Genomic DNA, 17,169 nt, shown 5'->3' on the forward strand with positions numbered 1-17,169 from the left:
GTGAAATTAGAAACACATTTATGGGCAATTGGGGTTTATTGTTAGGCTTTTGAAATACAAGATTTGGACAAAATGTAGCAGGTGAGATTACTGTATTGATTTTTATCAGGGGCTATGCTTTATTAAGACAGTGTTATTTTAGGTTTATTATTTCAATGTGTATGGAAAATGTTTAAATACATAAAAGAGAAAAGAGGAGCTATTTGAATACTGAATGGCCTTGAAATGATACAGCCTCAGATCTCTCTGGGCACAGGAATACAAAATAGTAGAAAATGGGAATGATACCTTTGCATATAAATGTACCACATGGTGACACTCTTGAGGCGTGTTCCCTACATCTCCCTGAAGCTACTTTCAGTGCTCTGCATAAGCAATGTTTCCTGAAGACTGAAATATTTCATTTCGTTTTGTTTTCTGATGTTTTAAAGACATGCTAATAGACCTTTTCAGAAACGTTGACCTCCTCAAAAATGATCTCAGAAATATGGTAGGAATGTCGGCAGAAAGTATCAATTCTTTGATGGAAATGCCTCTTCCAGAAAACAGAACACAGGCAAGTTTATTATGAATGATGCTGTCTACTTAGCTGGCTTTCCACATGCGGGGGATAAGTGGTAACACAGGCGCGCAGCTCGTGTATACTTATGCATTATGGGATGTGGTTACATGATCCACATCAGCCAGTAGCTCATGTTTCTTTCTGATCTGTCCATTCATAATGTATGTTCCGTCATAATTCTTTGTCAACAGTTTAGCTTATAGTGCATCTTGTTACAGATTCTGGGTGGACTTAATAGTGTGACAGCCTCTCCAGCGGGAGAAAATATGATGCTGAGACATATATAAAAAAGTTCTTCATATGCTAGCTGCTACTAATTTAGAGGTGGTTGCTGAGGGAAAGGCTTATTAAGAGCATGACAGAACATGTGCATTATTCACAGCTGCCAGTAGAAAGCAAGGTGGCCCCCTCCTGTTTCTCCATATAACCTAGGTTAATAAAAGCCTATCCTATCTTTTAGGAGTTTGGGCAACAAAAACCGCTCGTGGCGTATATACAACTGCTCTCTTTTGCCTCTGTTAATCAGGTTGGGCAGCTTTTTGAGTTGTTGAAAATGTGTAAACCTGTTTGACATTGGGGCAAAATAAATATGTAAGTACACCCCAGGAAACAAAACCTCTCCCAAAACACTTTCAAGTCAAAAACGAATATTTATCTCCAGCCCTGAGCACTGCTGGACAGAGAGTTGTGATGGATTCAGTCACATCGGCTAGAGTCATAGAATCATACAACTGTAGAGTTGGAAAGGACACCGGGGTCATCTAGTCCAACCCCCTGCAATGCAGAAATCAATGCAGGAGTCCTTCAGCAACACTTTCGTGGGCTTAAGATGCAAAACAAGTCATGAATCTTAATAGTCCAAAGATCCTGAATCTTTTAACTTGTGTTCTTGCATTCAAGAGGTTAAGGAAACTCCCAATTTGTTGTGTGAAGATTTGTATGTTGCTCCATCCTCTACTGGTGAGGGCCGAAAAAAGAGAGATGCTTAATTCATCCTCATTAGAGAGAGCTCACTATTTACAAACTTGCTTTTCCTCTGTGCCAATACAGCTGATTTTCTGGATACACCAGCTGGAGTCCTGTGATACTAATGCAGCTGGTGCTGATCTGGGAGTCGTAGCAAAGCAATTCTGCAACCTGCCACTCACAGAAAGAGTCCACAAGTCTTACGTTTTAGGGGTCACACTACTGCATTACCTGGATGTCTACAGTTTCATGTACAAGGTTTGTGTTGCGTTTGAATCTTAAAAATATCTCCCTAAACTTGTTTGTATCAGTACAAGTCTTCTGCTTCTTTCGTTGCTTTGAACATAATAGGAAGGAAGTTCAGGAAATCAAGCAACCTGGTTTGTGTGCCCATGTGCAGCAATGGTGTCATGTCTGCGAGCAATGGATATTCATAGGTTGCTGTGCTCATCTCACTTTACAGGCTGAGGGAGCCGGCATTTGTCCACTTCCACAGACAGTTTTCCTGGGTCATGGTGTGCTGCTGACAGCTGACTCCAAGCTTAATTCCATCTCATGAATGATCGTTTCAGGAATAACGTGAGCCTGGGCTCTCCCACCATTATAAAAATAATCATGGTTGTAGCTGTGATGAGGTTCAGGGCAAGCTTTTTCTGAGCCTAGTTCACCTACCAGTGAAAATATCTAGCAGTGCAAAGGGTAAAGGATGACAAATACAACCAAGCCATTGCCCCACCTTCCTTCTGCATGCAGTTCTTTACGGGGTCCCACCCGTGCACGATAACCTCAAACAATACCCTAAAGGAACCTATCTTCTAATTTTGCATTGCTCAAATCTTTCATATTGCTATTGCGAATACTAATCTGTTGCTGTGCTCCCATATCGTATATTGTCACAGTCCACCCCAATCTCTGGGCAGTGCGAGGTTCCACGCGCTTAGCCAGGGTTTGGGTTCCCTTTTGAAAAAGAGGCACAGTGGAGATTGTGGTGTCTTTAGGATATATAGTTTCTTTACAGATATATACAACCTGAGCCTATGATAGAGGGCTTCACAGTCTTAGCACCCCAAAAGGGTCTTGTTCCTCACATAGCCGCAGCCTTGGATTCAAGCAGAAATCAGCCATGGCTTTCTCCCTGCCTGTTCAGTTGCAGATTTGTCCTCTAGGCCACATCATAGCAAATTCTGCCCTCAAAACTCCACCCTCAAAGAAAGGGTAGAGGAGCTCCACCCATTTGCTGTCTAGCATAGATTCCTCTTTCCTTTTGTTCTCTTAATGGCCCATCACCCCGGCTGGCCTGGCCATTCTAGCAATTGAATCCAGGTATTAGAAGGGTCTCCATACTTCCTCCCACCCCAGCCCCTTGCAAACTGGTCTAGCACTCATAACAATGTATTTTAAAATGTAGCCCATTGAAGAATATTTTTTTAACAGATGATTTTGTAGAATTTAATAAAGAAATGATTAACCTGAGTCCAACTCCAAATTGCATTGAAGCACTCAAGAGTTATTACCTACTTGAAAACGTAATTGCTAAACTATGTTTAGCAATTGTATAATATTCCCTCTTCCCCTCTTCCTTGGCCCAATAAACCACTCTTTCCTTTGCTCTCTGCTTCCCTAGTCAGACCTGCGAAATCTCAGGCCTATCAAAAATTCCATATCCATTTTGTTCCACATGTATATTGACTGCACTCCAAATGGGACATTTTTATATGCCAATAAGAGCTCCGAACCAGAAGCCAAAGCCAGTTTTTCTCTATCGCTGCAATAATGTGATGAGAGGTTACCAGGTTGCCAAAGACTCACATCCTGGGCTCTAATGGCAGGTGAGGAGAGAGATCTTAGTTTTGCCTGGTGGGGACAGAGGATGGCACCTGATGCCTCAGAGCCTTGCTGTGCTGGTAACCACAAGGTGCACATAGGGTGCAGGGCTACACCAATGCAAGCACCCACAGTTTCTTTCTCAAGTTATAACAGTGGTTTATTTTGGAGTAGCAAAGAGACAGCATTTAGGATGACGGGGAGAAGATCAGGTTTCTGGCAAGAGGCTCCTGTTATTTTGACTCTCCCCCTATTGTGTATGCTATTATATTCTGCAGAAAAGTGCAAATGGTCGTCTTGCAAGACTTGAATGGCCTTGAAATTATTAATAGGAACAATAAGTCGCAGTTGGGGTAGGTTAAAATCCACAGCAGCCTACAGCAAATATGGCTTTGAAAAATGTATTTCGCTGTCCAAAGCTCTTAGCATGCAGCAACTTTTCCCTTCTCTCTTGTTTTACAAAAACACATTTAAACAATACATCTTCAAAATTGCACTGCCTCGCTTAAACCTAAAAAAAAATCTGATTTTTAAAAAACTTCTTTTCAACTGGGATAATAAAAAGGCCACTCCCTGTCTTTTGTCTTAAGTTGCCTAAAAGCCATTCTAGGCAAAATCTAAATGTTAAAACAGCCATCTTCAGTCATTTGCCTGAACTTGCAGCAAGTGGAAGCAGGGGCAGGCTCCCACGCCCCACTTCCCATGTCCCCAGATGTGCAGGCTGCTCTTCAGATCTTTCTGTTAAGCGCTGAAGAGGGTTTTGAAGAGTATTTGATGGAACCTGTTTGATTGTCTTATCAGGGTTTCTCATTGCAGGAAATTTTCTATGCATGTTCAGTTTAACATACTTAACCAGCCCTCTAGATGCTTTTACTGTAATCTCACAAAGATCTGAAGAGCAGGGCTTGCCTTATTGCCCCCTTCCCCCATCCCATGACTAACAAAAAGAAATAAAGTGATTTTCAAATGCAGCGGAACAAATTGCATGCTGTATCTGGACTTTGGTGTCTTCTTCTTCCTCATCTTCTCCTTGCCAGTGTTGATAATCTAGTCGGTGGTCCGTGCCTGGTGAAAAGGCACCAAGTAGGGCTGGTGTGGGTTTCCTCAAGAATGTAGCACTGTAGGAACTGTGTTTTACTTGCAGGTATATGTTGTTCAATCAATATGCTTTATCCATAAAGAATGAAAAGATGCTTGGGGCAGGATCTTGGCAAATCATGCCTGTTTTGAATACTTTCCTTTGTACTGAATTATACAAGTTCAACACTGAGCCAGTGTTGATTATTTTACAGACCTAGGAAATGCTAACATATTTGGGGTGGATCCACACACAGGAAAAAATAAGTCAGAAATTAAACAGTTATAACAAAAGAAAAAACGCTATGTAAAAATCACATGGGAAAATTTATTTGTTCTCTGGCACCATCAGGTGTTGCATGCTTATAATGCATTCAAAGCATATTTTTACTAATGAATACAATCGCAATTCAGCCAAAGTTAAGCAGTTTTAAGTCCTATTTATTTCAGCAGGAGAGGTTTAAAAGCATGTGCTCAATGCTCCCACTGGGATCATTAGGATCTAGAAGTTCTCTGTTTTGATTTTGTACCTCACATGCTTAGTTATGATGTTCCTTTCTCTTTGCTATTCTAGGTGCTTTTCCCAATGGAACTTCAAACTTCTTTGGATAAAGTGCTGGCTCTTCTCAAGGATTTGGATCACATCAAGGAACAGGTTGCATCAGATGTCCGTCCCCTCTTAGATGCAATTCATTCACTTAAAAAACTACGTCAGTCAAGAAATGTACCACTGTCCAAGGTTGGTTTTCTTTTTCAATAGGCAAAAGACAAAAATTCATTCTAAATAATAAATACTGTTGTGAAAACTAGTTATTGGTAGAGTTTCCAGGAATGTTAGCAAACATAACTAAAGATCAACAAAACATATATTATGTGTATAAATAGCAAATCATATGTTTTCCAGAAAGGGAAACCATGTTAGTTTGCTGCAGCCGAAACAATAGCCTTGTGGCACCTCAAAGACATAAGGATTTATAACAGCATAAGGTTTGATTTCTGCTACAGCATACTTCTTTAGATGCATAACAGAGTTTTACCCTGAATACATTTTATGCATCTGATGCAGTTACTGTAGTCCACAAAAGCTTATGCCATAATAAATTTACTGGTCTTTAAGGTGCCACAAAACTCTTTTTGTTGTTTTATGGTCTATTTTGGGGGAAGAATTCCAGGTAGGACAGTAGGAGCCATAATGAAGGTGGACAGTTGTATATCAGGTCTTTCTGGACTGTATTTAGCACTAAAGTATGTGCAAGATTTTACTGTTGTTGTTATTTTATTCATTATATTGATTTGTTTAGGTAGTTATTTAAAATAGATTTACCCCACTCCCCAGCAATAATATTTTTTTGGGACTGGCTTTAACATGAATTAAATAAAAATACATAACCATTTATGTATTTAAATACATAACCATTCTGCCACCAGAATGTGGCAGCTAGACTGGTAACTGGGAGTGGCCACTGAGACCATATAACACTGGTCTTGAAAGACCTACATTGGCTCCCAGTACGTTTCCGAGCACATTCGAAGTGCTGGTGCTGACCTTTACAGCCCTAAACAGCCTCAGCCCAGTATACCTGAAGGAGCGTCTCCATCCCCGTCATTCAGCCTGGACACTGAGGTCCAGCACCGAGGGCCTCCTGGCGGTTCCCTCGCTGCAAGAAGTGAGGTTACAGGGAACCAGGCAGAGGGCCTTCTCAGTGGTGGTGCCCAGCCTGTGGAACGCCCTCCCACCAGATGTCAAGGAAATAGACAACTACCTGACTTTTAGAAGACATCTGAAGGCGGTACTGATATCCATCTTGTTGTGACGGGGCAGGGGGGCTTTTCTGTTGTGACTCCATCTCCCCTGCGATATAGAGCAGGTGCCAACTGTGCTTTGCTTTCAGGGCTGGTCAAAACTTAGCTATTTTGCCAGGCTTTCACTGGCTATTTCCACCAACTTAACATGGTTTCCACTGATTTGCACTATATTTTGATACATTCTAAATGATCTTTTATTGTGAGCCACCTTGAGATTTTTCTTAATGAAAGGTGGTATAGAAAGTAGAAATTTATTTTTCTATAAAATTCTGAGATTTTTCTTTTTCCTGTCCATCCCCAAAGGAAGGCCATTTTAAAAAATTGTGACTGCCATTTCACTGTCACAATGTCCTGGAATGATGTCATGTCCAGGGCACTGTGGTAGATACAGAATGGTGGACAGCTGCCATCACAGCAGCTGCCTGCTTGCTGCAGCAAATTACAACTACTGTAGGAAAAAAGAAAGAGATGCAGTCCCAAGAAATGTGGTGGACAATTTCTCCTGTCCACTCACTCCTTGTTCCCTGGTGGGGTAGCGGGACATGGGTGCCACTTTGTGGTTCATCTCAGGTGCCAACAAGTCTTGGGCCGGCTCTGCGTAACATCCAGACACAACACTAACCATCCTAGTCCCATTTTGGCTGCCAATGTTATATGTTGCCACATAAATGTTATGCCATATATAAATTTGAATGTTACCATTATCTCATTTGCCAAAATTTATTCTGTCCATCAACATGCCTTCTGTTTGCTTCCACAGGCATTGTCTCAGGCGAGCAACTTAACAATGAACAGAGGGACATTTAAAATCATTTCGAAAGCTCTCTGCAATGAGGAAATCACTCCTTTGTTCTTTGAGTCTCTGCTTCCAGATTTTGAAGAGCAGAATGTTCACCATTCTTCTGTACAAGATGAGCGAATACAACATATTATGAATAAATATGGCATCCCACAGAACACCAGTGAGTTGTTAATACTATTGGTATCTGAAGCCTCTTGTAAAACCTACAGGGTACAACCCAACAAAATTATTGGGTGGGAGCAAGTTGTAACAAGTCTTAATTGGGAATTAAGATTTCAACTCATTGCTTTCAGGAGAACATAAGCACAATTAGGAATGTGCAAAACTGCATTTGTTTATTTCTTTAGAATTGTCCAATATGTTTTTTAAAAGTCCACAAATAGCTTGCTTATCAAAATCCTACGAACCTCTGCAAGATCATGGTCATGTTTATGTGTGTATTTATGCCATTTACATTTCTTGATATGAGGAAACAGGCAAATAAAGATGTCCTAAATATTTTAGACATTTCCCCTTTCACTCTTTCAACCACTGATCAACCTTATTCCCTTATAAATTAGTTAGAGGTCAATGAAATCTAAACACACACACAATCAGAATCCAATAAGATACTCTCTCTGAACACTATTGAAGTTGCATAGGAACTGGTCCAAGAATAGCTTTCTTTTGTCCTCCCACCTGTCTCACCAGGTAGAATAGAAATCTGGGACCTTAAAGATCAGCTTTCATTTTAACTTCATGGCTTATTAGTAAGGGTAATTAAAAGTCATATTTCTAGAGTTAGAAAAGCACTTATATGAGCAGGATTCTGTGCTTTTATATCAACTGAGTAGGAAGATGACTACAAGAGGGGAGGGTGTATACAGGGTGTATTTTGCATAAGAACCAGATTCAATCCAGTTATAAAGGATTTCAGGTGGCAGGAAAGACCTAATCTTGAGACCTGGTGCCAGTCAGACCATTGGTCCAATGACAATACGAGTCAGAATGGACTCAGTATGGCAGCACCATATGTTCATAAGGGCGCTCCGGTCTCAATGAGATCAAATTCTGCAATACATGTTTGTATGTAGTTATGGTGACCTATTTCAAAAATGGAAAAACTGACTTTGCTGCTGGAATTGCTGAGCTTTCAGCAGACACTTTACAAATAAATGCAAGGTTTGCATTTTCTTGGTGCAAGAAAAGTTTCTATCTGAAAAGTGAAGCAATGCAGACAGCAGTTGAAGTGGCTTTAATACATTGCCAAATCTAAAGTCCCCAATGAGTTTGGCTTTAGTATTCAGAAAGGTCACTGCTTTTATTTTGAGGAGTTGTTTTTCCATCTGTACTGACACTCGCTCCTCTGAGCTCCAAAAGCTCCATTTAACCTTAAACAGAAGAGGTTTTTGCTAGAACAATAAGAACCTTGTTAGCTGAGTTCAGCTATGGGAGATCTTTGGGGAGGATTAGCTTTGTCAAAAGGCATCACATCAGGATGTGAAGACAGGGCTTTCAAGGGATTCTTCAAGCATCTGCTCTCATCTGGCAAGCATCAATATCTGCATCCAGACTGTGCATCTGTGTTATATGTGCTAATTGTCTTTTTCTAGCATCGTTCTGCACATCAATCTTTTTGGACTTGGTGAAAACACCTACAGGGGCTTTAATTTGGTCTTTCTTAAAGCCCATGCTGTTTGGGAGGATTCTGTATACACCAGACACCCCTGAAACAAGAGCAATCATGGAGAAGGTAACACCACGCTCAATAAAATCAATAGTTCTTGGTGATTAGAAAACACTTGGTACTTGCAGTAGACACCAATTAGGAGGTTGCTTCTCCAGTGACTTGGGAACTTATGGAATTCCTAATGTTAATTTACCTTCAGAATATGTGGCTTAGTTGGGAAGAAGTTTTGTAAAAATAGCAAGAAATTACTATTAACCAGTGTGAGACTGCTCTCATAATCAGGGAGCAAACCAAGGCATCAAAGCACTGTAATTCACTTGATTGACTAGATATGCATTTTTCTTTGCCCATATATTTTTGTTCTCTTAGTCTAATGCAACATTGAAACTAATGGCTGAATTAACACAAAAATCCCAGGAGTGGCTGGACAATTCACCATTGCTGATGAGCTCACTGAATATGTTAAAGGAAACTATTCCAATAGCAAAGGTATGAAACGTTTACTCCCTATCTCCTTAACTGATCGAGTGTTGATTTTGTCTTGTTATGGTTTTTGTGCTAGTTGATTTGTACGTCTGGATTAATAATTATGCTTAACATTTCATAGCATAGGATTCCAGCAAAGTTGACCTTACCTCGGAGCTCCCTGATTCATAAAATAAGGTCCCCTCTGCTGCTGCTTACTTTAAAATGTGTGTGGAAGATGAGAAGTGTTTCCTTCCCTCATAGAAAGGGGAGCATTGCCTACATGCCCAGGCCTGAAAAACTTTCATGTGTCAGTCTTCTGTCCATGATGAATGATGCATCAGCCTTGCTGTCTGCATTGCAACCATTTTCACATGTATCATGAATGGGGAAAGGGCCTTGCAGCAAGTGAATGAGTGTGTGTGTGTAAGGTTTTAATCAGAAGCAAGAAACCAGAGACATCATAATGATTTCACAATGGAGTCTCCATCTCCTGTCATCCGGCTATCTCAAGTTCTCTCCCCCAAATCCAGGCTTTATGGGCCAACCACTGCTAATTTCTCAACAAAACGCCAAAGGTATTTTGGCTCAGCTATAGTTGCATACTTCCTATTAGCTGTCTCCTCTCACATGTACCTTCTTGCAGTTTGGGGGTAGGGAGAGCTTGCTCTCTCTCTGCTTGGGGGCGGGAGTTGGTGGAGCTTTCTCTGCAGTGGTGCTGAGGCTGCAGTAACGCAGTACTTTTGACCATCTGGCCCATCACATGGGGTTTTCTGATGAGGAAGGTAGGCATAGCTTTGGGCCCTTTTGCAAGGGAAGGTTAAACTGGTCAAACGGCTGACAGAGCTAGTTCCCTGTCTAATTTTTAAGTGCAAATTCACCTGTCTGTAGCTTTATGGTATTTTAATTAAGCTGCTTAATTTTTTAAAAAAGTTATATCATTGTTACAATGTGTGATTGTTTTGAGGTCTTGTATGCCCCCTTGGAACAACATTGTTTTATGGAAGGGTATGCGGTCTGAAAAGTTTAAAATACTTTTTTCATGATTAAATTAATATCTTTGAGCCTTTCCCTAAATTGTAGAGATACCTGTGTGCTGACAGGCTGGTACCTGCTCTATTATCTAAGAAAAACTGTTTGAGTCAGGAGGATCAAAAAGGCTCCATAGCGTAATGAGTTGAAATATTTGAATTCAAGCTACAAAATTCAGACCTTCTTCATAAATCAGTGCTAAAACTCCCCTCTGGCGCTGAGTCCTATGGCAACAATCATTTTCTTTTTACTATGAAGTTGCAGCTGTCTTCTGTCAAATGATGTCTTTATTAACTCATGGTAGCATGTGAAATTCAAGACAATGTATCTGACAGAGATAGCTATAACACAGGAACTTATTAACTCATGTAAGCAGTCAAATTCAGTATAACACAGTCAGTATAGCAAGGCTTGAGGGAAACCTTAGGGGTATTTTATTTTTTGTAACATGGAAATAAAATCTGGATGCTAGAAAAATTCATGCATCTCATGATGTCTTAATGGTGGCTTGTTTTTCTCTCAAGCCCATTTGAAAGCTTCATATGAAACATGCATATCAAGGCTATAAATAGGGATAAACAAAATTAGTAACGCTCATAAAGTGCTATAAAGTAAGCTGGTTTTGTTTTGCTGCCCTTCCACTTATGCCTGATGCAGTACTGTCTGCTCCACTGTGTGCTGTGGTTTTGTTTTCAGTCTGTCATGATCTATGCTGCTCTGCTATGCTATATTTACTAATCCATTGTCTCTCCTGCATGTTCCCTTTCAAAGTTTGATAAACAACAAATATCCTTGTGCCACCTTAAAGTCAGTGTTAATGAACTGGCCATTACAAAACCATCTATGAATGCAAACCTAACCATGCCTACTTAGAAGTTAGTCATACTGAATTTAGTGGGGCATACCTTCTGGTAAGTGAGGTTAAGATTGTAGCCTCTCTCACTGCCTTGATTTCACAACTCAGTATAAACTTGCCATCTTATATTGCTTCCCTCACTCAGTTACCAGAGGTAGGCAGTTGAGTTACAAGTCAAGAAAATTTCAAGCGGAAAAAAGTAAAGGAACTTTAATTTAAATTTCCTTTTTTCCAAATTACTTTTATTAATTTTCCAAATGATTACAAATCAAACCAAATTAGTTTAATACAATTTCTTAAAGCCAGGTCTTCCACTCCTGTTCCAAACATATGATCATGATCATTATTTCCTCACATTGCCACATCATTTCTTATTTTGAGTCCAGTTGACATCCTTCACTTGCCGTTTAACCATTCTTCCAGCTGGCCGCTTTTTTCACCTTACAACCAGCACCTCCGTTACATCTTGTAAATAAGTAATCCATTTCACGTGTGTAATCCTTCATATACATTGTTGTTCCAGACCTGGTGTGCTGGGAGAGTTAATTACTATCTTCCATTGTTCAGTTCTTTGCAGTGTTTATCTGGATGGTACTAGGTCATATTTCATTTTCCCGCTGTTTACCAACTAGCGTATGAGCTGCAGCCATAAATAACTCACAGAATACATATCCAAACTCTGCCATTAAAATTCTGCTCTGGAGTTCTTCCTCGGCACACAGTTAAAAACAAGATCTTTTCTCAAATTCAGTCTCTTTGCCAGATCTGTTCAGCAGCATTTCATTCTCCCCCTGCTGCATTCCTCCAACAGCAGTTCAGGAATAATTTTAAATAAAGTCCATTCAGCCCCAGTCGAGGGGGGAGGGCTTAGTAAACACTTGTGAAATTCCTTGTTGACAATAAATCAAAAGCCTCCCCCCTCTTTTCTGAAGTAACAAACAGAATAACATAGCAGTAGCTACACACATCCTTTTCATTATGCGGCGGGGGGATGGCAGGAAAAAATGAGATCATTTGAAAACCACAAGAAAGCACAAAGCACCTTGTCCCCCCCCCCTTCATTTCCTGGCTGTTATCAGGATTCTTGAGATTCAAAGAAAACATCCAGACACCTTCAAAGAGCCAAGCACAGTCCTTTCAGCAGCTGATTGATTGCAGCCCATTGGCATACAGCATGTCAGCCCAGGAGCGCCTCTTGATTAACGCCAATATTCCAGATTAAGGAGGAACCAACCACAAATCATGCTGGAGACGGAGGCTTGTCCATGGCAGGGACACACTCCCAGGTCGCACCCGCTCCGCCTTTCAAGTTGGCAGACGTGGGCTTGAGCGGCACAGCGGGATGCAGGGAGCTCCCTAGACTCCACTGGGGAGCATTGCCGGGATTTTTGCCTCAAAAATCCCGACTATCCCCTGCCTGAACCTCCCCTTTGCCTGTGGAGGGCAGCGAGGAGCTACTGCTATTGAGTTCGTGATGTAGCCAGAAACCTAACTGAAGTTTACTTTTAAGGGCATTTTTATAGTGGTCAAAAATCCAGATGGTTCTCCCCACTTTGACAAAGAGGCTAGGACTTTAACAGAGGAAGAAATATAAAATCCACAGGTAATAAGAGAGATCACTTATTTACATATGGAAAAAAACAATTTTGCATTCCATTGGCTTCTAAAATTCACAATATGAAGAGAAGCAGATCAAGGCTGAATCCCTAACTCTATTTACCTGAGAGTAAGCCTCACTGAATTCAATGGGATTTACTTCTCAGGTTTGCAGTCTTAGTGCATATGGGCTGCCTTGGGCCACAAACAACACTTCAGAAATAAAAAAAGAAAAGCAACACCTGTGTACATCGGTGACTTTCTTACACCTTGGCAGTGCCTCCATCAGCCCCACTTTCCTGTTAATTCTCTTTCAAAGTAAATAAAGCAGGTAATGGCCCATGAATTAGCCATCTCCCCACAGGGTTCTAAACATTTATTGAGCTTCATGATAACAGCATTGTGGAACATCAGGTGAAGTGACATGTAAAAAAATTACATTAATTATGTCAAACCTGCATACTGAAAAAGATAAAATAGATGCCAATGTGAATGTGGGTTGCATTCACTTCAAGGAATTCCATTCCTGAATACTGGGAACAAGAACTTTCCATATCTGCATCTGCCTATAGCAAAACTCTCCGACATCCCTAGCTATTAATAAAACTGCTCTCTTGCAGAGGGATATTTTTTGCCATTACTCTGAGGCCAAATTTGCTTAGTACTCAGACCTAGTTTACATTTACAGTTTTAAAAAAAGAAGATTAAAAAAGAGAGGATTGAGTGTTACATATTTCTTCCACTGTGCCTCTTTTCTCCCATATGGATTACCCCACCCTCCTCTATATTGTTTTGAATGAAACTAGGAAGACTGATAAGCTGACTTGGAGAACTTTGATTAACAAAAACATTCAGACAATGTGAGGTGCATAAGTTCAGAAGTATTCCTCCCTTTAAACTGAGTTAGCAACAGTTGCATGACATACAGAAACTGGATGCATAGTTTTGGGATGGGCAGATTAATATGAGCGAAGGGAAGGGCATGCCAGAAATGTAGATATAGGGAGTTTGGGGTTTGACAGTCATCTTTGGATATTGGGGGCAGTTTGCTAAAACCCACTACATTCTCAGCCTTGGTATATAATTATCATGGCAAAATTGTGCTAATCCTGGTGTGTTCCATGGCTTGGTCCCAGTCCAGCCCTTTTCCTTCTACAAATGGAAAGCTTGAGGTTCAGTTCCTGGGCCTGGCCTACATTACACAAGAAGCCAGCCACTGAAAGAGGAAAAGCTTGTGTCTTCTCTGGGAACTGACCATACCTTCTTCTCAGGGGACTCGTTTCCTCCTTCTGACAACTGTGGTTCTAATTTTGATAAGTGGCTGAATATACTTTGTTTAAGCAAGCTCTCATTTCATTATTTTGTAGAATGCACTGCAGAATCCCTTTGTGCAAGTGTTCATCAAACTTATGGTGAAACTAGATGCTGATGACCTTCTAAACCAAATTGATGAGCTGGGTAAGTTGTTGCACACAGCCATGCATGCTAACAGTACTAGAGATGTTCCTGATTATACACCTTTACTTGTCTCACATAAGTGGGTGGTTGCCGCTGATTTCTATAGGAAAACATAAGTCCGTATTACTTGCAGTACCCTGTGGAGACACCTATTTTTTGGACTGCATACTAGTTGACAGAGTACCCACTGAAAGGGACTACATTTTGTGGGGTGGACATAACACCCCACGCTTCCCTGTTGCTTCCCAAACTGCAAAACATCAGGTTCTTGTGTGAAGTGGGATTGTTGCTCAGGGGTGACAGAGCCCTGTAACCCACTTCAATCATACAAATCTAAAGTTCTGGTTTGCACTTAAATCCCTTCACTTCCACACAATATTAACTGTCTGGAGACACCCAAAATGGGAAGAACCCTAATGTGTGGTTTTATTTGTGAAGGGATTTGCTTTTTGTATGGAAGAGTATTTGGTCATTCAGCCCTCATCTATAGTCTAAAGTGGTCTAGGCCAGATACAAGTTTACCCCTTTCAGAGAGAACTAGGCAATCATTAGATCTTTTTCAGCTTTATGAATCTGTGAACAGAAACTACTAAAAGTAACTTCTGCTAATTTTTAGGTTTTCTTGTGTCTTCCACAGGAGAGTGTCACATTATAATCAATAGATTATGGCAGAGGTGGTTTTAGGTTGGTGCAACTGGCAGGCCCAGACGGGGGAGGGGGGGCATGTGAGCCACTTGGCCCGGGCCTCCGATTCCAAAGGGGGCCTTGGTCAACATATTTATCTATATTTTCAGTTTTGTCTTTATATGCAGATAGGGTTCAAGCCTTGAAATAAAATTATTTGTCGGCATAACTTTTGTGAAAATCATTTATATACTTACTTATTTATAAGATTTCAGTTATCCCCAGGGTAAAAAAAAGGGGGGGCACATTATCTACCTCTGCCTGGCTCTGCAAGGCCCTGGCAACTGGTGTGGTCATCCTGGGTGCCATCCTGCAGGGCTTGCCAAAACAATGCTGTAGAATACATTGTGAGAGGCGGCGGGGGGGATTTTTGTCTCGCACAGGGCGCTGCTGAAATTTGAGAGCCCAAAGTCCACCACTGATTATGGTTCTCTTGCTTCATTTCCCCCCCCCCACCCCCAGATGATATACGTTGGGAACTACAGAATAATGCTGACATCATAAACCAGCTTAGCGTCTTAGCAGGACTTTCAGTAAATATCTCCTCATGTGTGTTGTTTGATCGTATTCGTCCATTCAAGACTGTAGAGGAGCTGGAAATGGTGGCAAAAGATTTCTTTTTGAAGAACGAACTTCTTGCAAGTGAGTATTGTCATCTGAATTTGGATTTCTTTACTGAAATGAAATAGTTTTCAGCCAAAATTCAAGATGAGGTGTTAAAAGGTGGATCTTTGGGCTGAGGTGAATCATTCTGGTCTGTTACATTGGTGGTTTGAAATACATGACTTGACAAATCAAAGCTGATCCCCAGTGGCATGTGTTCCAGCATCATTCAGGAATAACTTTTAAAACAAACAAGCTGCCTAGGAAGAAAGTGCATAATGCACTGAGGTTATCTGTAAGCAAGGTCTGTTGCGAGAATCAGCAGGGATTGCAGTGGCCAGGTGTGAATCGGATGTATAGCTCACTTCAATTTTTCGTTTACCGTATTTTTCGCTCTATTGGACGCACCGGACCACAGGACGCACCTAGTTTTTAGAGGCGGAAATCAAGGAAAAAAATATTATCCCCCCCCAGCCCCAAAGAGCAACGGACAGGCTGCATGCAGCCTGTCCACTTCTCCCAGAGTTTCTCGGGGCTGCGGGGGAAGCCCGGGTTACCCCCCCCCCCCAGCCCCAAAGAGCAAAGAAGCCAAGACAGCGCACGGGATCCATGGCCGCGCAACCTCTCCAGCCAGGAGCTAAACCTCTCCAGTGCAGCTAAAGAAGACAAGCCAGCAAGCGCGATCCATCCCGCTCACTGCCTTGGCTTCTTCTTTAGCCTTGCACAGCATCTTTAGTCTTGCGCAATGGGATGGATTGCGCCCGCTGTCCACCGGGGCTGGACTAGATGACTCCTGGGGTTCCCTTCCAACCCTGCAATTCTATGACCTCGGAAGGTGTTTGGGGTCTCCACCACTGGAGGCTTTTAAGCAGCGGTTGGGGGACCATCTGCCTGGCGTTCTTTAGCTGTGATTCCTACATTGTGAGGGGGCTGGGCTAGATGACCCTTGGGTGGCCCTCCCAACTCTATACAGTCCTACAGTTCTGCGGCAGGAGATCCACAGCCACTTCACACAATGCCCACTCCCAATTTGTACCCCCCTACCTGCCACACTTCCCCCACCCCACTTAAGCTGAGGGAATTCCTGCCCAGAGAAACTCCCAGCAATCAAGGAGGAGGAATCCGCTGCAGCCGTGAGCAGCGGTGGATCCATGGTCCCCTTCCTTCTCTCCTCCGTAGTTGCTTTGAAGCAGGAAAGTGGGAGAGGAGCTGCTTACACGAGTGTAAGCTGCTCCCCTCCCACTTTGCTGCTTCAAAGCAATCACGGAGGAGGGAATCCGCTGAAGCCTCCAGCAGGGGAGGATCCATGGTCCCCTTCCTTCCCTCCTCCGTGGTTGCTTTGAAGGAGGAAAGTGGGAGAGGAGCTGCTTACACGAGTGTAAGCTGCTCCCCTCCCACTTTGCTGCTTCAAAGCAATCACGGAGGAGGGAATCCGCTGAAGCCTCCAGCAGGGGAGGATCCATGGTCCCCTTCCTTCCCTCCTCCGTGGTTGCTTTGAAGGAGGAAAGTGGGAGAGGAGCTGCTTACACGAGTGTAAGCTGCTCCCCTCCCACTTTGCTGCTTCAAAGCAATCACGGAGGAGGGAATCCGCTGAAGCCTCCAGCAGGGGAGGATCCATGGTCCCCTTCCTTCCCTCCTCCGTGGTTGCCTTGAAGGAGGAAAGTGGGAGAGGAGCTGCTTACACGAGTGTAAGCTGCTCCCCTCCCACTTTGCTGCTTCAAAGGGAGCCCGGGAGGAGGGAATCTGCTGCAGCCTCGAGCAGCGAAGAG

The 17,169-nt window shown here is 42.2% G+C and overlaps 1 protein-coding gene across 1 annotated transcript in view; it reads left to right on the forward strand.

Moving 5' to 3' along the window:
• ABCA12 (ATP binding cassette subfamily A member 12) overlaps nt 1-17,169 on the forward strand; it is a 120,453-nt gene that overhangs the window by 41,407 nt on the left and 61,877 nt on the right. The window contains exons 15-22 of the mRNA XM_081189293.1: nt 432-556; nt 1,613-1,786; nt 5,004-5,168; nt 6,996-7,197; nt 8,630-8,769; nt 9,076-9,195; nt 14,023-14,113; nt 15,260-15,439. Of these exons, the coding sequence (XP_081045419.1) occupies nt 432-556; nt 1,613-1,786; nt 5,004-5,168; nt 6,996-7,197; nt 8,630-8,769; nt 9,076-9,195; nt 14,023-14,113; nt 15,260-15,439 (1,197 nt within the window). The remainder of the gene's footprint in view (nt 1-431; nt 557-1,612; nt 1,787-5,003; nt 5,169-6,995; nt 7,198-8,629; nt 8,770-9,075; nt 9,196-14,022; nt 14,114-15,259; nt 15,440-17,169) is intronic.

Source organism: Podarcis bocagei (assembly GCF_964188305.1).
Source record: "Podarcis bocagei genome assembly, chromosome: 1".
Classification (NCBI taxonomy): domain Eukaryota; kingdom Metazoa; phylum Chordata; class Lepidosauria; order Squamata; family Lacertidae; genus Podarcis; species Podarcis bocagei.